General features: G+C 51.3%; 1 protein-coding gene across 1 annotated transcript; it reads right to left on the bottom strand.

The window, feature by feature from the left end:
* Positions 1-3,612: 3,612 nt before the first annotated feature.
* On the bottom strand, positions 3,613-14,416 carry IFFO1 (intermediate filament family orphan 1). Its single transcript, XM_030447122.1, is given in 10 exon segments — positions 3,613-4,375; positions 4,984-5,114; positions 5,288-5,380; positions 6,107-6,227; positions 6,712-6,872; positions 8,341-8,481; positions 8,697-8,840; positions 8,919-8,943; positions 13,718-14,388; positions 14,390-14,416. Coding segments are annotated over 10 exon segments (1,617 nt in total). The 3' UTR covers positions 3,613-4,272.
* Positions 14,417-23,226: the final 8,810 nt, after the last annotated feature.

The raw sequence follows: 23,226 nt of genomic DNA, 5'->3' as shown, positions 1-23,226 counted from the left end.
GGCCAATCTCCCAGATAAAATCTAGAAAGAAGAATAACTTTTTATGCAGTTTTGATCTCTCCTACCTCTCAGCTAAGAAACAAGATAAACAGGTTATCAGAGAATCAAAAGCTGCTCTAGCAAAGGCTGTCAGTACTGCATTTAGGACCATTTAAGGGATCCTGAAATTGGGAAAAGCTAACTCAAAAATCCAAGCTGTATAGCCAGGTGACTAAACCTTCAGAGAAGGTTGCTGGGTGGAAAATACAGGACTTTGGATGGACAGAGAATTCAGACTCCTCTAGTTCTGAGATACAATCTAAACTAGGTGGAATCCAGGAATGAGTGGGCTTGCATAACAGAGAGAAAAAGATGTGAGCTACTCGGTGACTAGATTGACCGAAGCCTCTCTAGAGCAAGTAAGAACATACCACATGCATGTGGTGAGGTGCAAGGAAGATGACGTTACCCACCACCTCTCTAAGAAAATCTGGTAGTCTTCATCAAGAAACACAGTGGTCTCAGAGCTACCTTGCCAGACAGGGTCTCTGAGGATCACATCTCACCTTTCAGGTGAGTCCTAGGGAAGGGGCAGAGGAGGCCACTTTGTATACTACAGAATGGGAGGCATTCAGCTGGGAGCCAGAGCTCACATCTGCAAAATGCCTGGCACTGCCTGCTGTAATCCCTTGCCAAGAGGCTGATCTTGGCACAGGGAGCGTGGAACACAGTGACCACAGCAGAGAACTGTGTCTCACTGCAGCTGGCAGGCTGATTGTGTCCCTCAGTGCAGCAAGATGCTCACAAATGTGTCTGTTCCAGGCCAGGTAGAGCTCTTTCCTCAAGGTTTTTGGGGTTTTTTGTGCCACCCTCTCTACTAATATAAAAGTTGTGCCTATCCTCACCTAGATGCAGCAGTCCAATTGTTGGGAAAGGAGCAATCAGAGCAATAACTAGCAGATTTCCAGATCACCCAAATAAGTTTCCACCAGCATTTAGGGTAGAGAAAATGAACCACTGTGCCTAAATATTCAATGGAAGGACCTCACTGTAAAATCAGAGAGGCATGATCCTAAAAAAAGATGTTCTTAGAAAGATGTTCATGGAGGTTACCAGACAGCATCCACCTCTGAAAAGTCCTGAGCTGGATGATGATAGAGGGACTGCCAAGTTCACAGGACCCTACCCAGTAAGATGCATTCATGCCTGGACTGTAATTGGACAATAAACATTCCCATTAATGCATGGACATTAAGTGAGACCGGACATGCCAAGCTCTCCTCTAGTGCACTAGGACCACACCAGGCTCATCTACAACATGTTTATGAGGGAGCATGGTCAGCTGAAAAGAGTAACTCACATGCTCCCCTCCAAAATTAATTTAATCAACCTGTCATCAGGGTGAAGAATAAGAAAAAGACCCCCTCCACCCATGGGTAAACTGAACCTGAACCCTGCAACCAGAAAGTTTAGGCCAAAGATTTTTGAATAGGACAGAATCTAAGGGTAAAATGAGTATGTGATTATTCCCCTTGCGATCAATACTGACCAGCAGGTGTTTAGAAAGATCAAGCAGCCAAGACCTGCTTTTCACTTGACAGTTTCTTCTGATATTGCTTCTTGAGCAGACACTGCCAAGAAGGTCCTGGAAAAGGAATGTAATAGGAAACACAGTGCTGAACAGTTCTACACATCACAGTTCCCAGCAGTATTCATGGTGGAGAAAAGCAGGCTAGATAGTCCCCAAAGAACAGAAAGGAGCCCACACAGAAGATTAGATAGAAGATTCCACATCTCCAGCATCAAAGATGTGGCATCACCACTGATGGACAGGCAGACTGCAGGGGAGATGGTCCAACACTGTAAGCCTTGGGCTGTGCTTTCCATGCTGAGAAATGACAGAGGCAAAGGCTCAGCACCGTGTGTCCTGCCAGTAAGATGTCAGGGGCTGTCACAGTGCTGGGGGAACAGAGCCTACTTCTAGTGATACAGCTCACCTCAGGACAGCATCTTGCATGTATAGGTGGGAAAGATCTCAGTTTCACTGCAAACGAAATTCTGACAAGCAGGGTGGGACTAGGGTCCCCACAAGTCCTGTTATACAGACATCTGGCAGCACCAGCTGCTCCTTTGGGCAACGACTGCTCAAGGCAGAGATGTTGGTCCTTCAGTGCTTCATGCTTGAAGTTTCTCAGCATACATGCTTTACAGTCCTGTGGGTTTCTTAAGCAGTATCGAGGCCATGATATGCAAGCCATAAGCCATACTTAGCCAGCCACTCACAGAGAGTTGCACCAGAGAAAGGGTAGAAAACATTGCAAAGACATGTTCAGGTAAGAAGATTTGCATCAATCAGAAGAGCTTCCAGGCAGGACAGAAAGTGATCCCTGAGCTACTGAATGCAAGAAACCATCACTCGAAAGAAAAAGGCAGAGATTAATATATTTCCTCTCTGGCTTTTGCTCTGCTAGGAAGAAAAAATAAAGAAAGGAAAGCAGTTGGGCAAGGCAGCCGGGAGGCGAGTTCCATGATGAAGGCTTTGATGCAGGCAGGCACGGAGGCACACACTTCCCATCCACCCACACAGCCCCCCAGGGTTGGGGGAGCACACCCAGCACCCCGCTGCTCCCCTGAAACACCCTCCTGGCTTCCCCATGAGGGGCACTCACAATTCAGAGCCCAGCCACAGCAGACCAGCAGCTGAAGAAACCCAAGAACTGCCGTTTCCCTGCTCCCTGACCTGGAGGTTCCCTTCCTTGGCTGCTGCTTTCTGCCATTTGTAGGGCCTCTCCTCCCCACCGCCTCCAACCAGCCAGCTTGGCCCATGCTAGAAACACCAACACAAGCCCCAGCACGCCTGGCAGGCAGAGGCAGAGGTCTGGGCTCATCCTGCCCAAACGCCGACCCCGTGGTTTGCGGATGCACAGGCGCTCGTGGCTGAAGTGCACGGCGGTGTCAGCGCCCCATGCCAAACCTACTGCTGAGAGAAACTGCTGCGAGCTCCAGACCCCATTTTACCTACCTTACCTTTTGGATGATCCAAAAACGCTACCACAATCTATTTTCTCTTCCCTCTAGGACCTTCTGTGAGAAGTATTTTTCTGTGAAGCTTCACCTGCCTTCTCAGCAGACAGACTGCCCCCTCCTGCCACCCTGCTGGGCCCCAGCCTCCCATCCAGGGAGGAGCCCATGCAACAACCAGCCAGGAAAATGCTGCAAGAGATGGTGGGACAAAGGGACACCCACAGCCAAGGTAGGACGTGGGACTGAGGGCAGCCAAGAAGATGCCCTGGTATGGCAGAGGAGATCAGGCACCAGGGGAGGACAGCCAGCAAGTCACGAGGCATGTTCAGCTCCCTTTCCAGTGTCTCAGCCTCAGCACTGATGATACCTCAAGTTAAGAACAAGGCAACTACACAGCACTGGTTCTTCACAGGGCCTGCCCAGTGCCAGTGGCTCCCAGAACAGGGATCTCCCTGCTGTCCCACATGCCACTCCCCTCTGGCGCACCCAAGGGATGGGAGTATCCCATGGGAGGTGCCCACTGATGTGGGCTTTGGCAGAGGACACACCCCACCTCCAGCCATGTGGTAACCGCAGCAGCAGAGGGAGAGCTCACACCCAAGGAAGCTGTAGAAAAGGAAATTGTCCCATTTAATGACCCCTTGCCCCCGTAACACAGACGCCAGCGCACCGCCGGCACACGGTAAAGCAAAGTGCACAGTGAGCGGGACTCAGTCCCCAACCCAGAGGAGGGGTCTTGGGGTGCCCGGCGTGGCACAGGGACCAGCCAAGCACCCAACCAGCAGCAAGGACAGAGAGAGCCCCAGGCTCGGTCCAGTTGGCACCAGTGTCAGGTCCAGTTTGCAGGGAGGTACAGCTCTTGTTTGGCTCCACATGGTGCAGGGAGGACAGGGGGCAGGTCAAGCGTACCAGGACAGAGGACGGAGGAGGTGGGTCTGGGGGGCCCTGGGGACAGGTCCTGGAGAACGCCACCATGGCAGGTTTGGTGCCTCCCTGCCCGAACCACAGTTTAACCAAAGCAGGGAAAGGGAATAGAGAAGGGGCTGGAAGCTGAGCGGCCCCAGTGAGGGCCCTCAGGTCTATCTAGCTATTCCCATTGGCGTGATATCGGTGGTGGGGGCTGTGGGATCTGCCAAGCACCCCAAAACGGGAGCGAGCCTGGGCAATAGATGTTTACCGTTGGCTCCACATCCCTGACAGTCTCTCCCAGGTGCAGCTCAGGCACCCCCATGCCAGGAAGGGGGTCTGAGGGAGTGGGGCCTCCCCTCATTATCTGATGGAAGCATCACTGGGGGGGTCGCGGTCTGACTCCTCGCTCTCCTCGTTCGGGGCTGACTCGCTGTTGGAGGTCGGGGTGAAGGCAGGAGACTTTCTGCAGAGAAAAGGGCAGTGGTCACACAGCAGTGCCCAGGGAGAGGGAAAGGACCTGGTATGGTGTGGGCAGGAAGCACCAGAGCAAGGAGGTAAAGACGTTGAAGTGCCCCTCTCTCTCTCTTCCCTGGGCACACATGGGTCCACAGGAATTCTTGGGTGCTGGGGAGGGTGTCCTAGAGGACACCAGCTGAGAGGTTCAGAGCATGAAGCAGGGATGGGTAAAATGCCAGAGGAGCCTGCCCAGAGCACAACTCTTCCAAGGCATGCAAGGCTAGGGGTCAATGAAACCCTATCACAGAGGTCCTCATCCTGGAGCCACCCTGGCTCCAAATGCCAGTGGGGACCTGTATGATATTATTCTTACACAATCATCTCTCCATATGCAATGTTCAGCTTCATCTGTCAAAACTGACTCCTGTGTTCAGCCCACCTTCTGCAGAGGGGGCGCCATAATGTGTGTCACCTTGAGTTCAACAGCCTCTGGAAACTGCTCTCCAGGTCACACCAAGGCAGGGCAGGAGTACTGTCCTGTGGTTCAGCTTCCACTTACACCCTCCCTGGCTCCAGTCCTTGCCTGGGTATCCCAGCCCTTCTGCTGAAGTTCACCTGTCCCCAGACTGGGTGATGAGCCTCCGGCAAGTCTCCATCTGCACATCCAAGCCTCGCTTCATGCTGCACATTTCCATGTACTCGTGCAGGTGCCGGTTCATGTCATTTTTGGCTGTGGCCAGCTCCAGCTGCCACAAGGAAAATGGTGCAGAGATAAGCCTAGGGCACGGGGCAACCCAGACCCAAGGCTGCTTCCCCTCCATCACCAACTACCTGCTCCAGCATGGTGCTTCCTTCCCCCAGGGACCCACTACCCCATTTCACCCCCTTCTGTGCCATGTCCTCCCCACTTCTTCTTCACCTCTATTTGGTCAATGGTTTCCTGGTACTCCTTTTCACGGCTCTTGAAAAGCGACTCTGTGTCCTTGATCACCTTTTCCAGGCTGTCATCCTGCTGTTAGAGAGAGCAGACAGCATATTTAGAGGCAGGAAGATGTCCACCATGAGGAGTCAAAGGCAAGAGAGAGAAAAATCAGAGACAGAACTGACAGCACTGGGAAAAGAGAAAGAACCATAAGCAGTGTAGTATAAGAAGGCCCAAGTCAGTCCTGCCAACCACTGGGTAGAAAGACCCAAGACTCGACACACATGGGCATTGAGCACATCATCCCAGAACAAGCCCAGCAATGCACAGAACCTTTTGAAGGCACAAGTCATCCCCAAGCACAACACATGCCCAGGGGACTGCTGAAGGCTGAAGATGTAGGATGGTGAGGGCATTCACCAGACATTGAGGTGTCTGTTTGGGCAGTGTTGCTGCACAGTGGGCAGGGGGCTAGAAAAACCAAATAAAGGATCACCAAAGCTGAGCCCAGACCAGCCAGAGGAGGTCTACTCTTCTGGAAGGGCTGTAGCTGAAAAAGGTGCCTCTCTCCATGAGTAAGAGCTGCTCCCTCATCATGCCTTTCAAGCTAGAGGATCTTGGTCTGTCATAACAAGAAGACCTTTGGCAAGGATGCAGTAACATATTTACATAGGGATGGTTGGAGGGAAGCTTCTGTACAGGCCTGCAAGGGATGGAGGGGCTGAAGTCTGGTCTCTGAGGGAGCATCTTCCTAGGCTCAGGCCGAGTGCCCCAACCCAGGGCTGGATCCTCGAGGGGATCTGACACCACCGTTACCTCCCCCTGCACCTCTGCGGCTGCAATGGCGTATCCAGAGAAGTCCTCCCAGAGGAGCAGTGTTTCTTCTGTCTCCTCCCACGTGAGGCTGTCACAGTCATCCTCAAAGTCATATTCCCTCCTGGGGGAAAGGGAACAGCATGTCAACAGCCAGCAGGCACACCCCAGCAGAAGAGAGCAGGCAGGGGGACGTGTTAGTGATGAAAGTCTTTCCCCTGCTGCAGCAGGGCCACAGCTCTCAGGAGGTCTGGTCAGGGTGAGCTCAACTGTGCCCAAACCCAACAGCTGGTGGAGAAGAGGATGGCCTGACAGTCAGGAGCTCTGGCAAATTCTACAGTAGCTCCCAAAAAAGCAGGAAAGAAGGAAAGTGGAGGAGAGCTGGGCCAGCTCCCACCCATGGCACACAGGTGTCCTGGGGAGCAGTCCCACCACACTGCAGAACACAGGGCATAAGCACCTCGTGGCAGCACCTCCCATCTTGCCCTCTCCCAGAAAGGGGAGACGCAGCCCATCCCTGCCCTCCCCATCTTGGGTGCTGGCAGAGAGCTTGGGGCTGGAGCCTTGCTCAATGCTTGGAGGCAGAGGTGCAGAGCAGCTGCACTCACAGCTGGTTCAGCATCCTCTGCATTTCCTCGTTGATACTCATGGCCGTGGTCTCGTCCTCCTCCTCCTCTTCAGGTTTTCGGGAGGCATCGCTCTCTGACAGGGAGGTGTCTTCATCACTGACCTGCTTGCGCTCCCGCTTCCGCCCCACCGAGGCTGGGACCTTAACGGGAGACAAGTGCAGAGACTACAGAAACGAGGCCGGGTCCGAGGTTGGGAGCAGGTGGTTGGGAGGAGATGGAGGAGAAAGGAATGGTGGAGGGACAGAAAGGCAGGGGAAGAAGGAAGAAGAAGAAGGAGGAAGGAAGAAGGAAGAAGGAAGAAGGAAGAAGGAAGAAGGAGGAAGGAGGAAGGAGGAAGGAGGAAGGAGGAAGGAGGAAGGAGGAAGGAGGAAGGAGGAAGGGGAGAGGAGGAAGGAGGAAGGAGGAAGGAGGAAGGTAGGAAGGAGGGAAGGAGGAAGGAGGAAGGAGGAAGGAGGAAGGTATATGGAAGGAGGAAGGAGGAAGGAGGAAGGAGGAAGGAGGAAGGAGGAAGGAGGAAGGAGGAAGGAGGAAGGAGGAAGGGAGGAAGGAGAGGAAGGAGGAAGGAGGAAGGAGGAAGGAGGAAGGAGGAAGGAGGAAGGAGGAAGGAGGAAGGAGGAAGGAGGAAGGAGGAGGAGGAAGGAGGAAGGAGGAAGGAGGAAGGAGGAAGGAGGAAAAGAAAAAGGAAAAAGGAGAAAGGAGAAAGGGAAAAGGAAAAGAAAAGGAGAAAGGAGAAAGGAAAAAGAAGAAAGGAAAAAGAAGAAAGGAAAAGAAAAAAGGAAAAAGAAAAAAGGAAAAAGAAAAAGGAAAAGAAAAAGGAAAAAGGAAAAAGAGAGAGAGATGGGCTCATTATGATCAGGTTAAAGTGGTGCATGGATAAAATAATGGTTTTTAGCATTTTCTAAACTAAAACTAAGCAACTAAAAATGGAATCTATGAGTCTGATGAGAAAAAACAATGTGGTTTTACTGGAGAAACACTCAAGTCACCCACCACCCTGGTCCAGAGACAGGGGAACACAGTGATGGAGAAACACAGTGACAGAAACAAGAAAAAAAAAAGACAGAGTCTGAAAAAGGTGAAATGTGTCAATATTACAGTCCGACCTTATTTATAGAAGTTTAAAATTTTACACTTTCCCAATTGAATGGAACTAACCAGTTGCTTCTGTGGGGACAAAGAGTGCAAGACAGAAAGGGCAGCAACATTCAGAAAGAGAAAAGAGACAGAGACAGAGGGAGACAGAGAGAAGATGACGGAGAGGGGAAGGGGAAGGAGAGAGATGGAGTTAGAGACAGACACTCAAGTAAATTGTCTCCCTCCTGCAGCTGCTTCCCTACCACTGCGGGATCCCAGGCTCAGCAGAAACAGGTCAGCAAAAGGCTGAGGGGACTTCTGATGCCCAAAGAAACATTTGGAGCTTTTTCACCTCCTCTCTGTGCCCTTTTGCCTGGTCCTCCAGAGACAGAGAGCAAGGGACCACAAGGAGAGAGGGATACGGTGACCAAGGGTCTCCCATAGCAGGGGCTGGTGTTGTCTCTTCTACCTCCTTCAGGATCTCCCTCCCAGAGCCAGTGGTGAGCCTGGAGCCAGCAGCAGGCACTTCTCCACCTGAAACATCTTAATCATGTCCTCACAGTTCCGCTGCTGTGCCACGTCACACAGCTTGGCAGTGATGTCAATGCGCCGGCAGATGTCCATGTCCACCTTCATGGCCTTCTCCTGGATCTTGGTGTCCAGCTCTGTGATGTTCTGAAATCCACAGCACCATAGGAGGGGGGAAACCCAAGAAAGATTAAGCAAGGCAAACAGAGATGAGAGCCCCCCACGCTCCCCCCACCTTATGCTGCAAGACTGCACCCTAGACCAAATCTGTGCTGAATCCCACCAAGGAACTGCTTTTCTCCTCAGCCCCACCCACTAGGGTAGGGCACTGCTTCTGGTCAGGGAGAAGTTAGGGACTCCACATTGCTCATCAGTCCCTTGAAGACAACAAGCTCTGCCTTGAGCTGCTCCACCTTCATGGCCAGCTCCTCCTGGCAGGCTTCAGCTTCCTGGGCTTCCTGCTCCGGGCAGAGGGAGATGTGCAAATCAGCATCAACATAGGGCAGCTGGGGTGCAGGGGGAGGGGGCAGGCAGCGATGCTCACCTCCTGGCAGCTCAGTCAACTCGGTCCTGAAGGCTGGAACACGTACTGTATACTCCTCTTCCCATCTAGGGAGACAAATGCACCAGTCAGATCCCAGTGGCCTGGCCTCGGAGAGGAGGGAGCAGCAGCTGCTCAGCCCAAAGCTATCCAAGGGGTGATGACAGCACTGGAAGCAGGACAAAGAAACTTGCCAAGAATGCATCGCCCGCTTGTTTCCACCCATCATTACGAGGAGGGGATTTGGGGACACCAACCACAGGCTCCACGTGACAGCTGCTTCTGCATGCCCTGCCACACCAGGGCTGGTCCACGGTGCAACACAGCCCATCCACCTCTCTATCAACCCCTGAGCCCCTTGGCATTGGGTCACATTAGCTCATCTCCAACACTCAGTAACCAGCCTGCAGATGTTGCAGAGCTGCCCCCATCTGCATCATATTTGTGACCACATTTGTGTGTCTGCAGTGCTGAAGTTCAGAACCAAATCCAATACCAATCCACCTTGTAGCATGAGTGGCTGTGGTGTGCATCAACACGAAGGGCTGCTTTTCTGCCTTCACCAACGCAAAAGTAAAGTGCTGGGTCTCTTTACAGTGCTGGGCTGGAGTGTGCTATCCAGGCAGGGGCAGAAGTCTCCTTGCCTGTACTGCTGTGTAACAGGTTGGATTACAGAATACTGTTTCATCTTAAAAGAAGCAGGGCGGATTATTCCATATTAGTACCAGGCTGGCCGGTGGGATTGTATTGGCCCTACAGCTTTGCAAAAGGCAAGGGTGCCCGGCATTGCTATACAAAGACACATCACCAAGCAATTATTGTATTACATTTCACTGAATGAGATCATCATCTTGGGCCATTGCTGGCAGTGTTGGCCCAGTCCATGGTCTGTTGGGAGGCCACCCAGGCTGTACTGCTCTTTGCTAAATAACTATCCCATAAAGCAGATGGGTTGGCATACACTGTGGTGCGGTACAGGGGCAGGGCTGCTGCATTCTTATCTGGCTCCTGGTTTTCTGGGAGAGACAGATTTCTCTGAGAAAGCAAGATTTCTCTGGGAGAGTAACCAGAGCTGGGCCCTGCCTGGTGCTGTGATCTCTGGCTTCTATTTAATATTTGCAAGCACTAAGACAGGCACTGTTACCCTGCATGATGGATGTGAAAAATCACTCTCCTCTCACACCAAGTCTGAGAAATAAATCCTAGGGTCTAAGGGTCTAGGAGACCAGAGGATTTGAAAAGTCTTCACGCTTGTTATCTCAGGGTACCAATGATCTGATGATGTGTGAAAGTCCTGGGCAAAGAATTTCTGTGTTCTTAAGGCTGGGAACATTGCTCTTTACTCAGCAAGGAGAAAGCATGCAGTCCTCATGGTGTTGTTGGCTCCATCCTGCAGCTACAGAAGAGGAGTCAAAAGGGGGAAGAGGGAACAAAGAGAGAGGGAAGGAGGGAAGGAGTAAGTTAAAAGATAGAATTGCCCTTATATGGGACCGTTCAAACAAGGCCTCCTTCCCCAGGGAGAAAAACGCCTTCCACTGTAAGAAAAAAAATTCAGCATCTTTCTCAGCACAGCCCTTCTCTAGCTGCAAATCCTTGGAAGAATCCATTTCATTCCGGTGCTATGGAAGATGAGGATAGATCAGATAAACACCGACTTAAAGGCAGGAGGCAACAATGCAAGTGACAGATCCGCACGCCCATCCTCTCAAAACGTCTTTCCCGCTTGCCTCCGTCTGGCTCCTTCCTCTCTGCTCTCTCCTGCAATGCACCACTCCTAATAATAACCTGCCTGCAGCACTGCACCCGCAGCCCAGTGTCACCCATAGCTACTGCCAGGTCGCTGTTGGCTGTGAGCAAGGCTGCCCCACACGACCCCAGGGCCACCGGTGCATGACAAGGGGTGAGGCACATTCTTCCTGCAAGGCAGCAATCTGCACAAAGGCTGGAAGAGAGGAGAAAGCAGGAAGCGAGGGCAGGAGAGTCCCAGTTGCAGACAGACTCAGCCATCTCCTTGCCAGCTACAGGTGAGCCCTCCCACAGTAAAATGAACAGTCCTCTACATCTTTAAAAACCCTGTTCACTGCAAAAGGAACTTGAGTGCTTCACCCTGTGCTGCACAGTTAAGGCATGCTGGTGCTGTGGGTCATCCTTCTGGTTGTTCAGGGCCGGAAGTTGCACATTCTTCTTTTGCCACATTTGAGCTTCACCTTAAAAATGAATGCTCTGCAGTTTGGTGCATCTCCTTGGAGGGCAATTAAAACAACAGAAGACCTTCTTGCAGCCCTTCAATTTATAAAGGGGCTTATAAGAAGGATGGAGAAAGACTTCTTACTGGGCCTGTACTGACAAGACAGGGGGAAATGTTTTAGACTGAATGAGCCTAGGTTTAGACTGGACCTAAGGGAAGGTGTAGAGACACAGGTACATGTTGCTCAGAGAAGTTGTGGACGCCCTCTCCCTGGAAATGCTCAAGGTTAGGTTGGATGGAGCTCTGAGCAACCTGGTCTAGTAAAAGGGAGGGTATCACTAGGCTGTGGTATCACTACCCACAGCAAGGAGATAGACTAGATAAGCTTTAAGTGTCCCTTCCGGTCTAAACCATTCTGTCATCCTAGCATGCTGTGCCATAACATTACTCACCTGATTATCTCCAGTATGTGCTCACAGCATCCAAGATTAAAACTACATGAGAATATAAATACAGTGGACAGCACAAACCTGACGAGACATTCAGATCCCCAGTGCTTGGTGGCTCTGAACGATACTCACAGGCACCTTTTCCCTCTCCAGGCCACCTACCTTGTCTCCATCTGCTCCCCACAAGTGCTGCTCCTGAGAGCCTCGGCTGCTGCTGCATCTCTTTTTTTCCCTTCTTATTGCCCCCTGCTCCCCTCCTAGATCCCAGACTTGAATTTCAGGCCCTACCTATCCAGAAAGAAGCTCCTCTTGCTGCATTGCTCCAACAGGTGCATGGTGGCCAATGCTGCCCTGAAGAAAGCACAAGTTCGAGCACCTAAGCCATGGATAGTCCTGTGTTAACATGGTCTTGTTCCTCTGCCCCTGGGCAGGTGGCGAAGGGATGACTCTGGCCATAATGTCTCCACTGCAGATTAGAGCCTGCCAGCAGATCAGAGCCAGACAGGTCATCTCTGCTCCTGAGAGATGTCAGCATCAGGCCTCAGCACAGAGAAGGGTGTAGAAATAGGATCCCCCTGTCCAGGACCTGGCTGCACCCATTAGAAAGTTACCAGTGTTGGAAAGTGTCTGGGGGTGGGTCTGCTTTCCCCCAGCTCCTGGTAAACACAGTCCAAAAATAGATCCCGACCAACAACATTGGGCCCGCAGCAACTCATGGTGCCCCCCCTGCTTCCCACTAGCCCCCCTGCTCCCTTTGTCACGTCTCCCCCCTCATAGCTTTCCTCAAAACCCACTTTGCCAGAGTGGGACAACCCCAAAGAGCTCTCCTTTACCCTAAAGTTTCAGCAGCAACAACAAAAAACCCAACCCGGTGCTGGCTGACTTGCTTTGTATGGGTGAGAGTCAAGCATTCTCCCCACTACCTGAAACTCAAGGCTAGGACAGCTTCTCACCCCTGGAGAAGGAGCCCAGCACCTGGCTTAATAATAACTATAGGCACATGTGGCAACTGGTGGGAAAGAAGAGATAACAACTCTTCCTTTCATGTGCCTTGCTTAGTGCCTCCAGAGTATCCTACAGGCAAGTCTGCTCAGCCAAAGCCTTATAAAGCCAAAGACATGAGCTGTTGTCTTGGATCCCCCCCAGCCTTGGTCTTGGCACCAGAGCCCATGGCTGCAAAGCAGAGGTCAGCATCACAGCATCACTGTAGGCAGCACACCCCATTTCACTCCTTTGGGTCAGGACCAGTTAGGCTGTTACCAAGTCCTTCTAAAGCATCAGGAAGTGACTTTTCTTCCACAAAAAACCAACCAACCAAACAACCAAACAAAAAACAGGTAGTGTGAGTCACCACTGACGGCTTTGACTGGCCCTGCGATCTGATCCAGCGACAACAGCCCCGCTGCCTGATCTCATCCTACGTGCAGAGCTGAGAACAGCCTCGGAAACCGGATTGAAACAAAAGTGCTGCCGGCGCTACCCAAGAGCCCCGCACAGGAAAGAAGAACCAGCCAAGATACTAGCTTTGCATTCTGTTTCGCCCTTCTCCAAGGCACATGCCTAACCGCAGCTATTTTGGGTCGACAGGAAAGACTGTGAGGAGTGGGAAAAGGAGTGGGGTGCTCCCGCAGAGCTCGCTGCTGCTGAGACACTGACTGGGAGAGTGCTGGGAAGGGAAAGGGTCTGGGGGAGCCAACCACCCTGCTGAGGGGCTTCTCGGCACCTTCCTACATATACAGAGCACCCTCCTCCTCTCAGCAGTCTTTTCCAGTTTAAACCCGCTCACTGTTGCCCATTCACCTTCTTCACCTACTTACTAGCTGCTCTTCCTTCCCGAGTGTTTCCAGATCCACCCCCCTCCCCCCCCCAGACCATTTAAAACACCAGCTCCTGGAGTCACGTTATTTCTTCCCCGCTAGGAAAGGCATTCCTAGCCTCTCGCGATGGGTTGATAAGATCGACGAAGGCACAGCAAGCATCCCCAGAGAGTTCAAACATCAAGAGGCAAGCGAGGAGAATCCGGGCGTAGACAAAAGCTCTTAGGGGTCCATGTTTTTTGCCTTAAAACCTCACCACGCATTGCCAGGTCTGCCTTTCCCCACCACCCGCTCCTCCCGTACCGACACTGCCAGGAAGAGCCCTGTAGTCTCCCCACCGATGCCTGTGGTCCCTCGGGGGCGCCTCGCTCCCGTCGCCCCTTCTCACCTGCGCTTGTATTCGTCGCGCTCCCTCTTCACCTTGGCCAGCACGTTGTAGAGGGCCCGGATCTCCGGGGTGATGGTGTCGATCTGCACTCCCACCCCGTCTGGGTGCACCCAAGAGACGCCCGGTCCCTGCACTAGGGTAGTCTCCGGTCCTGGACCCAGCCGCCGGGCTTGCGAGAAGGACCAGATGGTGCCGGGCATGAAGCGGGAAGCGGTCGGGAAGGGAGGAGGCAGCTGTGAGGGGGCGCCGGGGCGGCAGCCGGGGGAACCCAGCGCCCGGGTCGGACCCAGCCCCAGGCCAAGCCCCAGACCCAGGGTGCGGATGGGGCCAACGAAGCCGGTCTGCACCGCCTGGTCGCGGCGCGGGGGTCCGCGGCCCCGGCTCCCCCCCTCCTCCAGCGCCTGCTGCAGCTGCTTCTCCAGCTGCCGGTTGCGCCGCTCCAACTCGTGGACCTTGGCCAGGAAGCATCGGAACCGCAGGTTCAGCGTCTTCAGGACGCTGATGTTGGAGCCCAAGTCGTTGCGGAGGGCCATGGCGGCGGGGGGCGCCGGGAAGGGGCCGGCGGTCGGCGGGGCGCCCAGGTCCCCCCCAAGGGGCTCGGCGGGCCGCGGGGAGGGCGGCGGCGGCAGCTCGGAACCCGGCAGCCCCTGCTGCTCCTGCGGCAGGAGGAAAGAGGTTGGGGCCGAAGAGCGGGTTCATGGCGGCGCGACGGGATGGGACGGGGGAGCAGGGCGCAGGGCGGGAGGGGGGGAGCTGAGGCCGCCGGCACCAATCAGGGGCACAGTGGGGGCGGGATGCGCCGGGGGGCTGAGCCCGAACGGCCCCGGAGGCGGGGGTGCGGCTTCCGCTGCGGCGGGGATGCGGCGGCGGAGCCGGAGAGGGAGGTGGGAGACGCTCGCTCGCCCAGCCCTGCGCCCCGCCGGCTGTCCAGCCACGGGAGGAGCGAGCAGAGGAGGGGACAAGGCGTAAACCTCCCTTTCTCGGCTTCCCTGCGCCCCGCTTCGGCGGGTTTCGGGGCTCCCCGGGGCAAAGGGATGCGGCTCAGGCGGCCAGGTCCGGTGGGACTCTGGCGGGCAGGGTCCGGCAGCCCCGGCGAGGGGCTTTTTCCAGCACCGCAAGCTGAGGTCCCGCTGGGCGCCTATTCCCGTCATCAACCCAGCACCGACCTAGTGTGCTTGCGCTTTTTTTTCTTTTTTAATACTTTTGCATAGCCTTTAGAGCTTTCGCCAGTACTGTCCCCTGTAAAAACGGCATAACTTTCCCCTGCACCCTCCAAGTGCCTCTCGGTATCCTCACTCGAGCCCCCCTCCAGAGACAGCTCTGCCACTGCTCCATCAGCAGCCTCCTACGGAGAGCTGCCAGCAGACAATAGCAAGCCAGAGGGCAGGGGAGGTTGTGTGGAGGCAGCCAGCTACTCAAATATCGTGCTTGGGACTGGCTTTCTCCTTCCTTGTTCACAAAGTGGCCTCGGGTCTTGCTTCCTAACCCCTATTTTAAACTTTAAGGTCTTTAAGTCCAACTGTTTGCCCAGCACTGCCAATCCACCACTGAACAATGTCTCTAAGCACCACATCTATGCATCTTTTAAATACGGTGCATCTTTTAAATATGCGTCTTTTAAATAGGGACGGTGACTCAAATGCTTCCCTGGGCAGCCTGTTCCAGTGCCTGACAAGCCCTTCAGGGACGAAATTTTTCCTAACATCCAATTTAAAACCTCCCCTGGGACTACTTGAGGCCATTTACTTTTGTTCTGTTGCTTGTTACTTGAGAGAAGAGACCAACCCCCACCTCACCTAGCTACAGCCTCCTTTCAAGTAGCTGTAAAGAGCAATAAGATCATCCCTCAGCCTACTTTTCTCAGGACTAAACCATCCCAGTTCCCTCAGCTGCTTCTCATAAGACTTGTGTGCTAGGCCCTTCATGAGCTTTGTTGCCCTTCTTTTGACATGCTGCAGTCCTTGTAGTGAGAGGCCCAAAACTGAACACTGTATTTGAGGTGCAGCCTCACCACTACAGGGGTCTTATCCTACAATTTTCACCCCAGACCTTGGCCTCAACTCCAGGCCAATGTTACAAAAAGAGCTGGCATGGTTTCTCACTCATTTTCTGGCAGGAGACTTCACACAACTCTCTCAGCGCATAAATGTTTACTGATGCAGACAGCTGCATGTGTTACTTTGCCATCTATGTGCTCATGGCCCATTCCCCCAGGACTGCCACTTTGCAGCTGAGGGTGGCAATTTCTCAGACCAGCCTCAGGCACCTCAGCTGGGATGTCAGCAAAGGATGAGCAAGTAATGGGTTTGAATAGAAAATGCCCAGCACTGTACCACATTGAACTCTGTGGCAGGAGGTGGGCAAGCTCCTATGGGGTGATATGCCCTTCCCTTGGGATCTGGGGTAAGGCTCAGTCCCCATTTGCTGAAACTTCTGAGGATGGGCAGCTTCACTAGATGGGAGTCTGCCTATTGCATTTTTCCATGCCACTTCTCCAGTCCTACAGGTCTTCCTTCATCACTCTTCTGCCTTCCCCTTGCCTGTGAGCAGACTGATTCAAACGTGTTCCCCTCTCCTGCCTTGCTTGGATTCAGCATCAGTTTTGTCCTGTGACCAGCCTTGGCTCCCCTGTCTTGCCTATGACTCTGGGCTCTCCACAGCAGTCCCCATTTGAACTTATAACACCTCTTCTCCCACCAGTAACCTGGCTGCATCCTCCATGGCACACCCATGACTGCTGGAAATCATAACAGGATTCAGTGCCTCCCATATGGACTTAGGGTGGGAAATGAAGTGTTTTTCTTTTCCCTCTGTCACCTTTTAAATGTTTTCCCTCTTTTTAAACAGCTTGCTCCACCTCTGACCATGGCAAGCAGTGATTTTGTTAGGGGAGAGGAGGGTAGAAAGGCCTTCCTCACAGACAAGTGCAGGAGATCCCTGTCTTCCAAGAAACCTCTCAGCAACAGCAGCTGGTAGGGAGCCACACACCCAACAGCAATACTACCATATAAGCAGCCAGGCAGAAGGGAAGGACAGATTGATAAGAGGGATCCTGATCAAGAAACTTCTTCTGTGGTGGCAGGTCCAGCTTGGAGACCTCCCAGCCTGTGCCCTGGGAACCATGGCTGACTCCTTCCCGCCTGCTTCTGTGTCTGTTCTCCCACCCACCACGCTGTTGCAGCCTGCCTGCATGCACAGGAACACGTGTTTTCTGCCAGCATCCTCCCCCCTCACATACACCTGATTTTACCCCCTCTGTACCTGCCAGCCTGTTCACAATCCTCTCCTCTCACAGCCAGCTGGGCAGGGCCGGGCTATGGGGTGCTCTGCTGCTGCATGCAGCCCACAGGGAGCACAGGCCAGAGCAATGCCACAAACCATGGAGCAAGCACATTCCCCAGCTCTGCTTGGCCTGCTTCTGCCCTGCGGGGGAAACCTGGCAAGCAGGGATGATTAATGGAGTGCCAATGGAGGAAGGACAAGCTTTTTCACTGGGAGGCCAGCACAGCACTGGAGCAGGTGGTGGATTCTCAATCCACAGTGGTTCTCATGGCTCAGCTACGCAAAGCCACAACGCCAGGACAGTCCTGCTTGCAAAGTGTCTCTTCCCATCATCACCTCTGCTGTCTCCTGGAGAGGACAGGGCAGTGCGGATCCTCCTTTTTTTCCTTACTTGGGATACTTACTGGGATAAACAATTCCCTCCTGACACACAGGATGGCTGGGGCAAAGGGCCAACGTCTTGTAATTAATCCTGAGGAAGCCCAGAGCCTAGAGATGATCCTTCCCAGGGGACCACAGTGCTCCTCCACTGAGCCTCAATCTCAGCCCAGCACAGCAGTCCCTCCTAGTCATCATCTTTCTTTTTTAGTTCACCAAAACCCCTGGCACTTCACCAGACCCTCTGACAGCTTCTGCCCTTGGCTTATCAGCTCAGGCTCGGCAGAGGCACTGCTTGACCCCACCTGCTGACATAGGATCACAGAATTGTTTTGGTCGGAAAAGACCTTTAAGATCATAGAAGTACCACTGTTAACCTAGCACTGCCAACTCCACCACTGAAACATGTCTCTAGGTAGCTGCTCCTTACACCTCACTACAGCTTTTAAAGTTGCACTTGTAGCCAATATAGAAATAGACACTTATTCACAAACATGCTGATATTTTTCTTACTTCCACAGAGTTTAAGGCCAAGAAAGAAGCATGGCATTTTCTGACCCTGTGCAAAACACATGGTACAAATTTCTGTAAATCAAATCCAGCACTCATGTGTGGCTGTGTCTGTAGTTGGTGACAGCATGGAAAAAGAATATTGAGCTTCAACCATTGCCCTTCATAGGCAAATCAAGGTATAACCCCAGGTGGCTAACCACCTATTAAAATCACTTACTTTCCCTCTCATGTGAATGTATCTAGCTTTGACATGCATCCATTGCCAGTTTGAGATGCTCCCCCTCTCACAGTTCACACACCCTCTTAATAGCTAACACATCCTCCTTGCAAAGGTGCTTCACAGATGAAAACTCTTCAAATTAGCTCCACAGCTTTCCTTCAAGATTGCTTTTTAAAGGCATAGCTCACATTATACCCCACATTATTTTGCCTGTACCCCACTTACCTCTCTCCTTCTCTCTGAGTACTACGGCTCTGGGTTCTCCCTTGCACCACGCTGCTGGAACATTTCACTGTAAACTCTCCAAGTCTTCCAGTTTTTTGGGATGCTTCACTATAACAGATCCATAAAATTGCTTCTGTACACATACACAGGTAGGTCTGGCAATGAACACACAACTTTTGGGTGCCTTACTGCGTGGCAAAGCCAGCAACCCAGCTGCCTAGATTTAGGTGTGAAATTGTCACAGTGGAGCAGCTGCCAACAGAAGCTACGTGGTCACCTAACCAACACACAGAAATGTGCCCATCTAACATCAAAGGAGAAAATGGATTTTCTTTTTAAAACAAAACCCAACCACCGTTCCAGGAAGGAGCTTTGTCTTGCACATGAAGGCAGTTTTAAGTACTGCAGCCAAGACCCAGGACCCAGTTGACCGTACTTTTCTCAGGAATTCCCCATTAACTACATGAGGAAGGCAGGAGTTTCAGACATCCTCTTCAGGGTCTCTTTGCATCCTCCCTATCGGAGAGAGGGACAGCTTGAGGAAGCAAAACATTAACACATTGAATTGCTGGGCCAAGTTCAGAGAAGGGCAACCAAGTTGATGGCTGGATCTGGAGAACAGGTCCTGGGAAGACAGGCTGAGGGAATTTGGATTGTTCAGGTTGGAGAAGAGGAGGAGAGACCTTATTGCTCTCTACAGCTACCTGAAAGGAGGTTGTAGGAAAGTGGGTGCCGGCCTCTTCTCTCCAGTAAATAATGATAGGACTAGAGGAAATGGCCTGAAGTTGCATAAGAGGAGGTTAAGACTAGATAATAGGAAGAATTAATTTACTGAGAGAGTAGTCAGGTGCTGGAACAGGCTGCTCAGGGAGGTGGTGGAGTCACCATCCCCTGGAGGTATTTAAAAACCCTGTAGACGAGGCACTGAAAGGACATGCTCTAGTGAGAATGGTGATATACCTATATATTTATTTTCTTTTTCTTTTTAAAATTCTTTTGGGGGGAGGTGGGCTGTTGATGGTCAGACATGGTGACCTTGGAGGACTTTACCAACCATGACAATTTTGTGAAAACCTACTGATGTGACCTTGAGTCATTTGTAGACTTGGCTGTTGTAGAATGTTGGAGAATGTTCCCAAATGCTCCCGAAAAGGTAGGGGGTGTGACCCCTTTGCCGTGCCCAACCCCATGTTTGAGGGGCCAATTAGATCGGTCCATAATCCTGTGCTACCTACACCAGGGATTCGCTGTGCTACAGGTAAACACACCGGGTGTCCAATAATATGTTATGTTGTTGTGTGGTGGCCGGGTGTGGTCACAGAAACACTATATAAGTAAAAGTTACTGTGCAATAAAGTTGAAGCTTGTTTACCAACCATATTGGTTGCATTAGTTTTTCCTCACCGTCTTCCAACACTTGGCCCTTACAAAAGCAGATATATTTGTGGGGTTATGTGCACCAGAGTGTGTGCTCAGAGATCTAAACCGTATGATTTCAAATCCTTGAAATGTACGGAGCAGGATTTCAGTCCCTTCCTCTGGATACAGCTGTACGTGAGACAACACAACCGCAGGCTGCCTGCCCATCATGGAACAAACATTACCCTGTATGATGACATCAATGGAATTAGTGACAGACCTGCACTGCTGCTGGAGTCCCTTTCCATTATACACTATTGTCCCCAGAAGTCTTTGGTTTCCTTCTGCTGTGCCAAGGATGAAGTAGCAGCACCCTACCACTCCCTCCTGGTTTGCAGAGGTGAGCTGGCAGCACTCCAGAGCCTGGCAAGCAGGAGCTGCCAGCTGGCCACCTACATCATACCCTCATAATGCTTCTCTGATACACTCTCTGTTTGTGGAGAAAGGTTTGAAGAATCCCCACCTAATTCAAGCTCTTACAATGTGTGTGACATTTATTCCACTGCACTGGCATTTATTAACACAGACCCTCACCTCTGCCATGCACCAGGTTTATTTCGCATGTTTCTGGCCTTCTTTAGGCCAAATCACTTTACAGCACTTGGCAACTCTATTACAGAACTGCTTACCCATATATTTTTTTCTCAGATCTGCTTTCAGCCCTTGCTTTGTCTCAGTTTTTGCTTTGCTCTGCCTCAGCTCTCAGAAGCCACCTCATCAGCAGTTTTCAGATATTCACATGCATTAAAGGAAGGTTCTGAAAGATGCTCTGGTAGTTACATTTTCCTAAAATCTCAGCTTTCAGGTAACAAAAGATTCCCAGAGTAAGAAGGCAGCTGCCCACACAAGTCTAGTGTGACCAGAAGCCTCATACCAGAATACATCTTCATCCCCAGCTGCTGCATCCCCAGTACTGCCTCCACAGCTCCATAGTGGCATTCTGTGTCAGTCAACATTATCTCTGAGCAGTGATAACTGCAATGGCTGGAATAAAAAGCAAGAGGGGATCAAATCACCAAAGAGTGCTAAAAGTTTCCTCTGTCTGTCTCCAGCTACAACAAAAGGCTTGCAGGTAAGCAAAGTGAATGGAGCAATGCTCAGTAAGAGAGAAAAGCTTTATTGACATGGTTAAAGCAGCACCTATTCCCACCTTTCTGAGGGCACTGATATAATTTGGAGATCCACTGGAAACGAGACAGTCACATTGGGATCCCAACCCACAACTTTCTATAGCTGCTTCTGGGATTCTGTCACGGTTTAACACTGGCCCGGCGATTAAACCGAATAACAGACGCTCTCTATTAATCTCTCTCTCCTTGATAGGGAAAGGAGAGAGAATAAGGGAGAGAGACTTATGGGTTGGAAACTAAACTACACAACTTTAATGAAACAGTAATGATAAAAAGGAAAAAATTACTAAATATATACAAATATACAGGAAAATGGAAACCACATTCCTCCCCCCTCTCCCCCAATAACTCTCATGTCACCACCGAGGCTGCAGGGCAGCCCTGGGAAAGTCCAGGCTGGACTCCTGGAGTCGGCAGCAGTTGGGAACCGGAGGCAGGAACACACAGATATGGGCTGGCACGGATCAGGACCACAGGCAGATGAACGGACAGGATCCTTCCAGGATGCCGGGTGAAGGAAGGGAAGCAGGAAATCAGGAAAAGATCCGGCTCGGCCCTCGTGATGCCTCAAATTTATACTGAGTGTGATGTATATGGGATGGAATACTCTGTTTGGTCAATTCTGGCATCTATCTTGTCTGTTCCTCCCCAAAGGAGGGCTCAGGTGGGACTTCTGTATCCTCCTGGACGGTAAAATGTTTTCCTCAGAGCTGAGCAGTGTCCTTGGCTCTGCATACCAGTCTCTAGCAGTAACTATAAACATCAAGTGTTATCAATCCTAGAAACACACACTGTCTGAGAAACTTGCTGTTAATTTCAGCAAGTGCAACTACTTACAAGAAACTTAGCTAAAAGCAAAAGTACAAGACAGAAAATCACCTTTATCCTGGCCCAAACCAGGACAGATTCTCAAGGGAAACTTTATCAGGATAGCGTAGGAACCTTGATAGGCAGCAGCAGCAAAGAGGGACAGGTTAGCATGGCTCCTGAAAGGACAAGCTCATGGCTTGCCGGAGGTAAAGCCCTTCTAGATACCAGTGACCCTGTAATTGGAAGATTATAGCTTTAGTTTTGAGATTACTGCTAAAGTCCTGTATTTCATCACTCCTGGGAAAATCTGCTTGAAGTGGAAGAAAGAAGGCTGGGGGAGCAGAAGCAGGACTCAGTCTGCCTGGAAGCTGGTGTAGCCATCAGCAACACAAGCTTCCTGCAGAGAGGACCCAGCTGAGGCAGAGCTCAGAACTCAGTCTGGGACCACTAAGGGTTAGGCAAAGCAGTGGGACCATCTCTGAGGGCTGCTAACACGTGTCAGACCAATTGTCCATCTAAGCCAGTTTCCAGTGCAGGATGAGGGGTTTGTGACCAGGGCAAGCAAGCAGCAGTCCCTCCTCACAGCACTCTCACAGACTCTAGCAGTTTGTGGCACGAGCATCTTCTTTCTGAGCCAGCTGTGCTTACCAGGCCTTACAAAAAATATTTTTCCCTTGTGCATAAAACTGGGTTTTCGATCTGTGTAAGCTTCTAGCATCCACCCTACCTCACAGAAAGGAGTTTCATAGATACCTACACTTTAAGTGGGCCTAAAGAGGTTTTTTTGTTTTCTTTATTGGAAAACACCAAGCAGTTGTTTCCTGTTCATCTTCTCCATGTCACTCACAATTTCACATGCTGTTACATCACTCCTTTCCCCTGGTGTCTTTTCCAAGCTTAAAGAGGCCATAACTCTCTGTTCCCTTCACAGAAAGCATTCCATAAATTTGGATGTGCTTGTCCTCCTCCAAACATTTCCCAGTTTTACATTTCTTATTCAGATGGAGGTCACTAGAAAGGCAGTATCGAAAAACTGCATGCACTGCCTTTTTATACAGGGAATTCATAATATTCTCCATTTTGCCATCTAATAATTCCTTTCCTAGTATCATCTAGCATTTATTTTTTCTGAAACAACCTTGAAAACTTTTCTCAGATCCTGTATGTCAGGCAACCCAGAGATCTTACCACACAAGCCTGCAGTGAGACTGATGCATTCAGAGGCTTCTCCTTGCCCTAATTCACTAGAGAGCATTTTCAAGTATAGGGATATTTGGTTCATGGCTACAAAACACAGCGTCAACCCCCTCACAAAACAAAGTTATGATAATTAAATGCACAAATACATAAGCCCTAAAGAGCAGAAGATAACAGAGGCTGTAACAAAGATGCTTTCAGATTGAACCATTACAGGAACCACTCAAGTGCAACCTTGAAGAGCTTCAGCCAAAAATTTCACAGCTGGTAAGAAAAGAAAATTACTGTGGGCTTTATGAGAAACAGAGAAGTCATTATGGGATGTTTGAGGGAAA

This window comes from Calypte anna, chromosome 1 (genome assembly GCF_003957555.1).
Source record: "Calypte anna isolate BGI_N300 chromosome 1, bCalAnn1_v1.p, whole genome shotgun sequence".
Classification (NCBI taxonomy): domain Eukaryota; kingdom Metazoa; phylum Chordata; class Aves; order Apodiformes; family Trochilidae; genus Calypte; species Calypte anna.
This window is presented reverse-complemented; position numbering and strand designations above follow the sequence as displayed.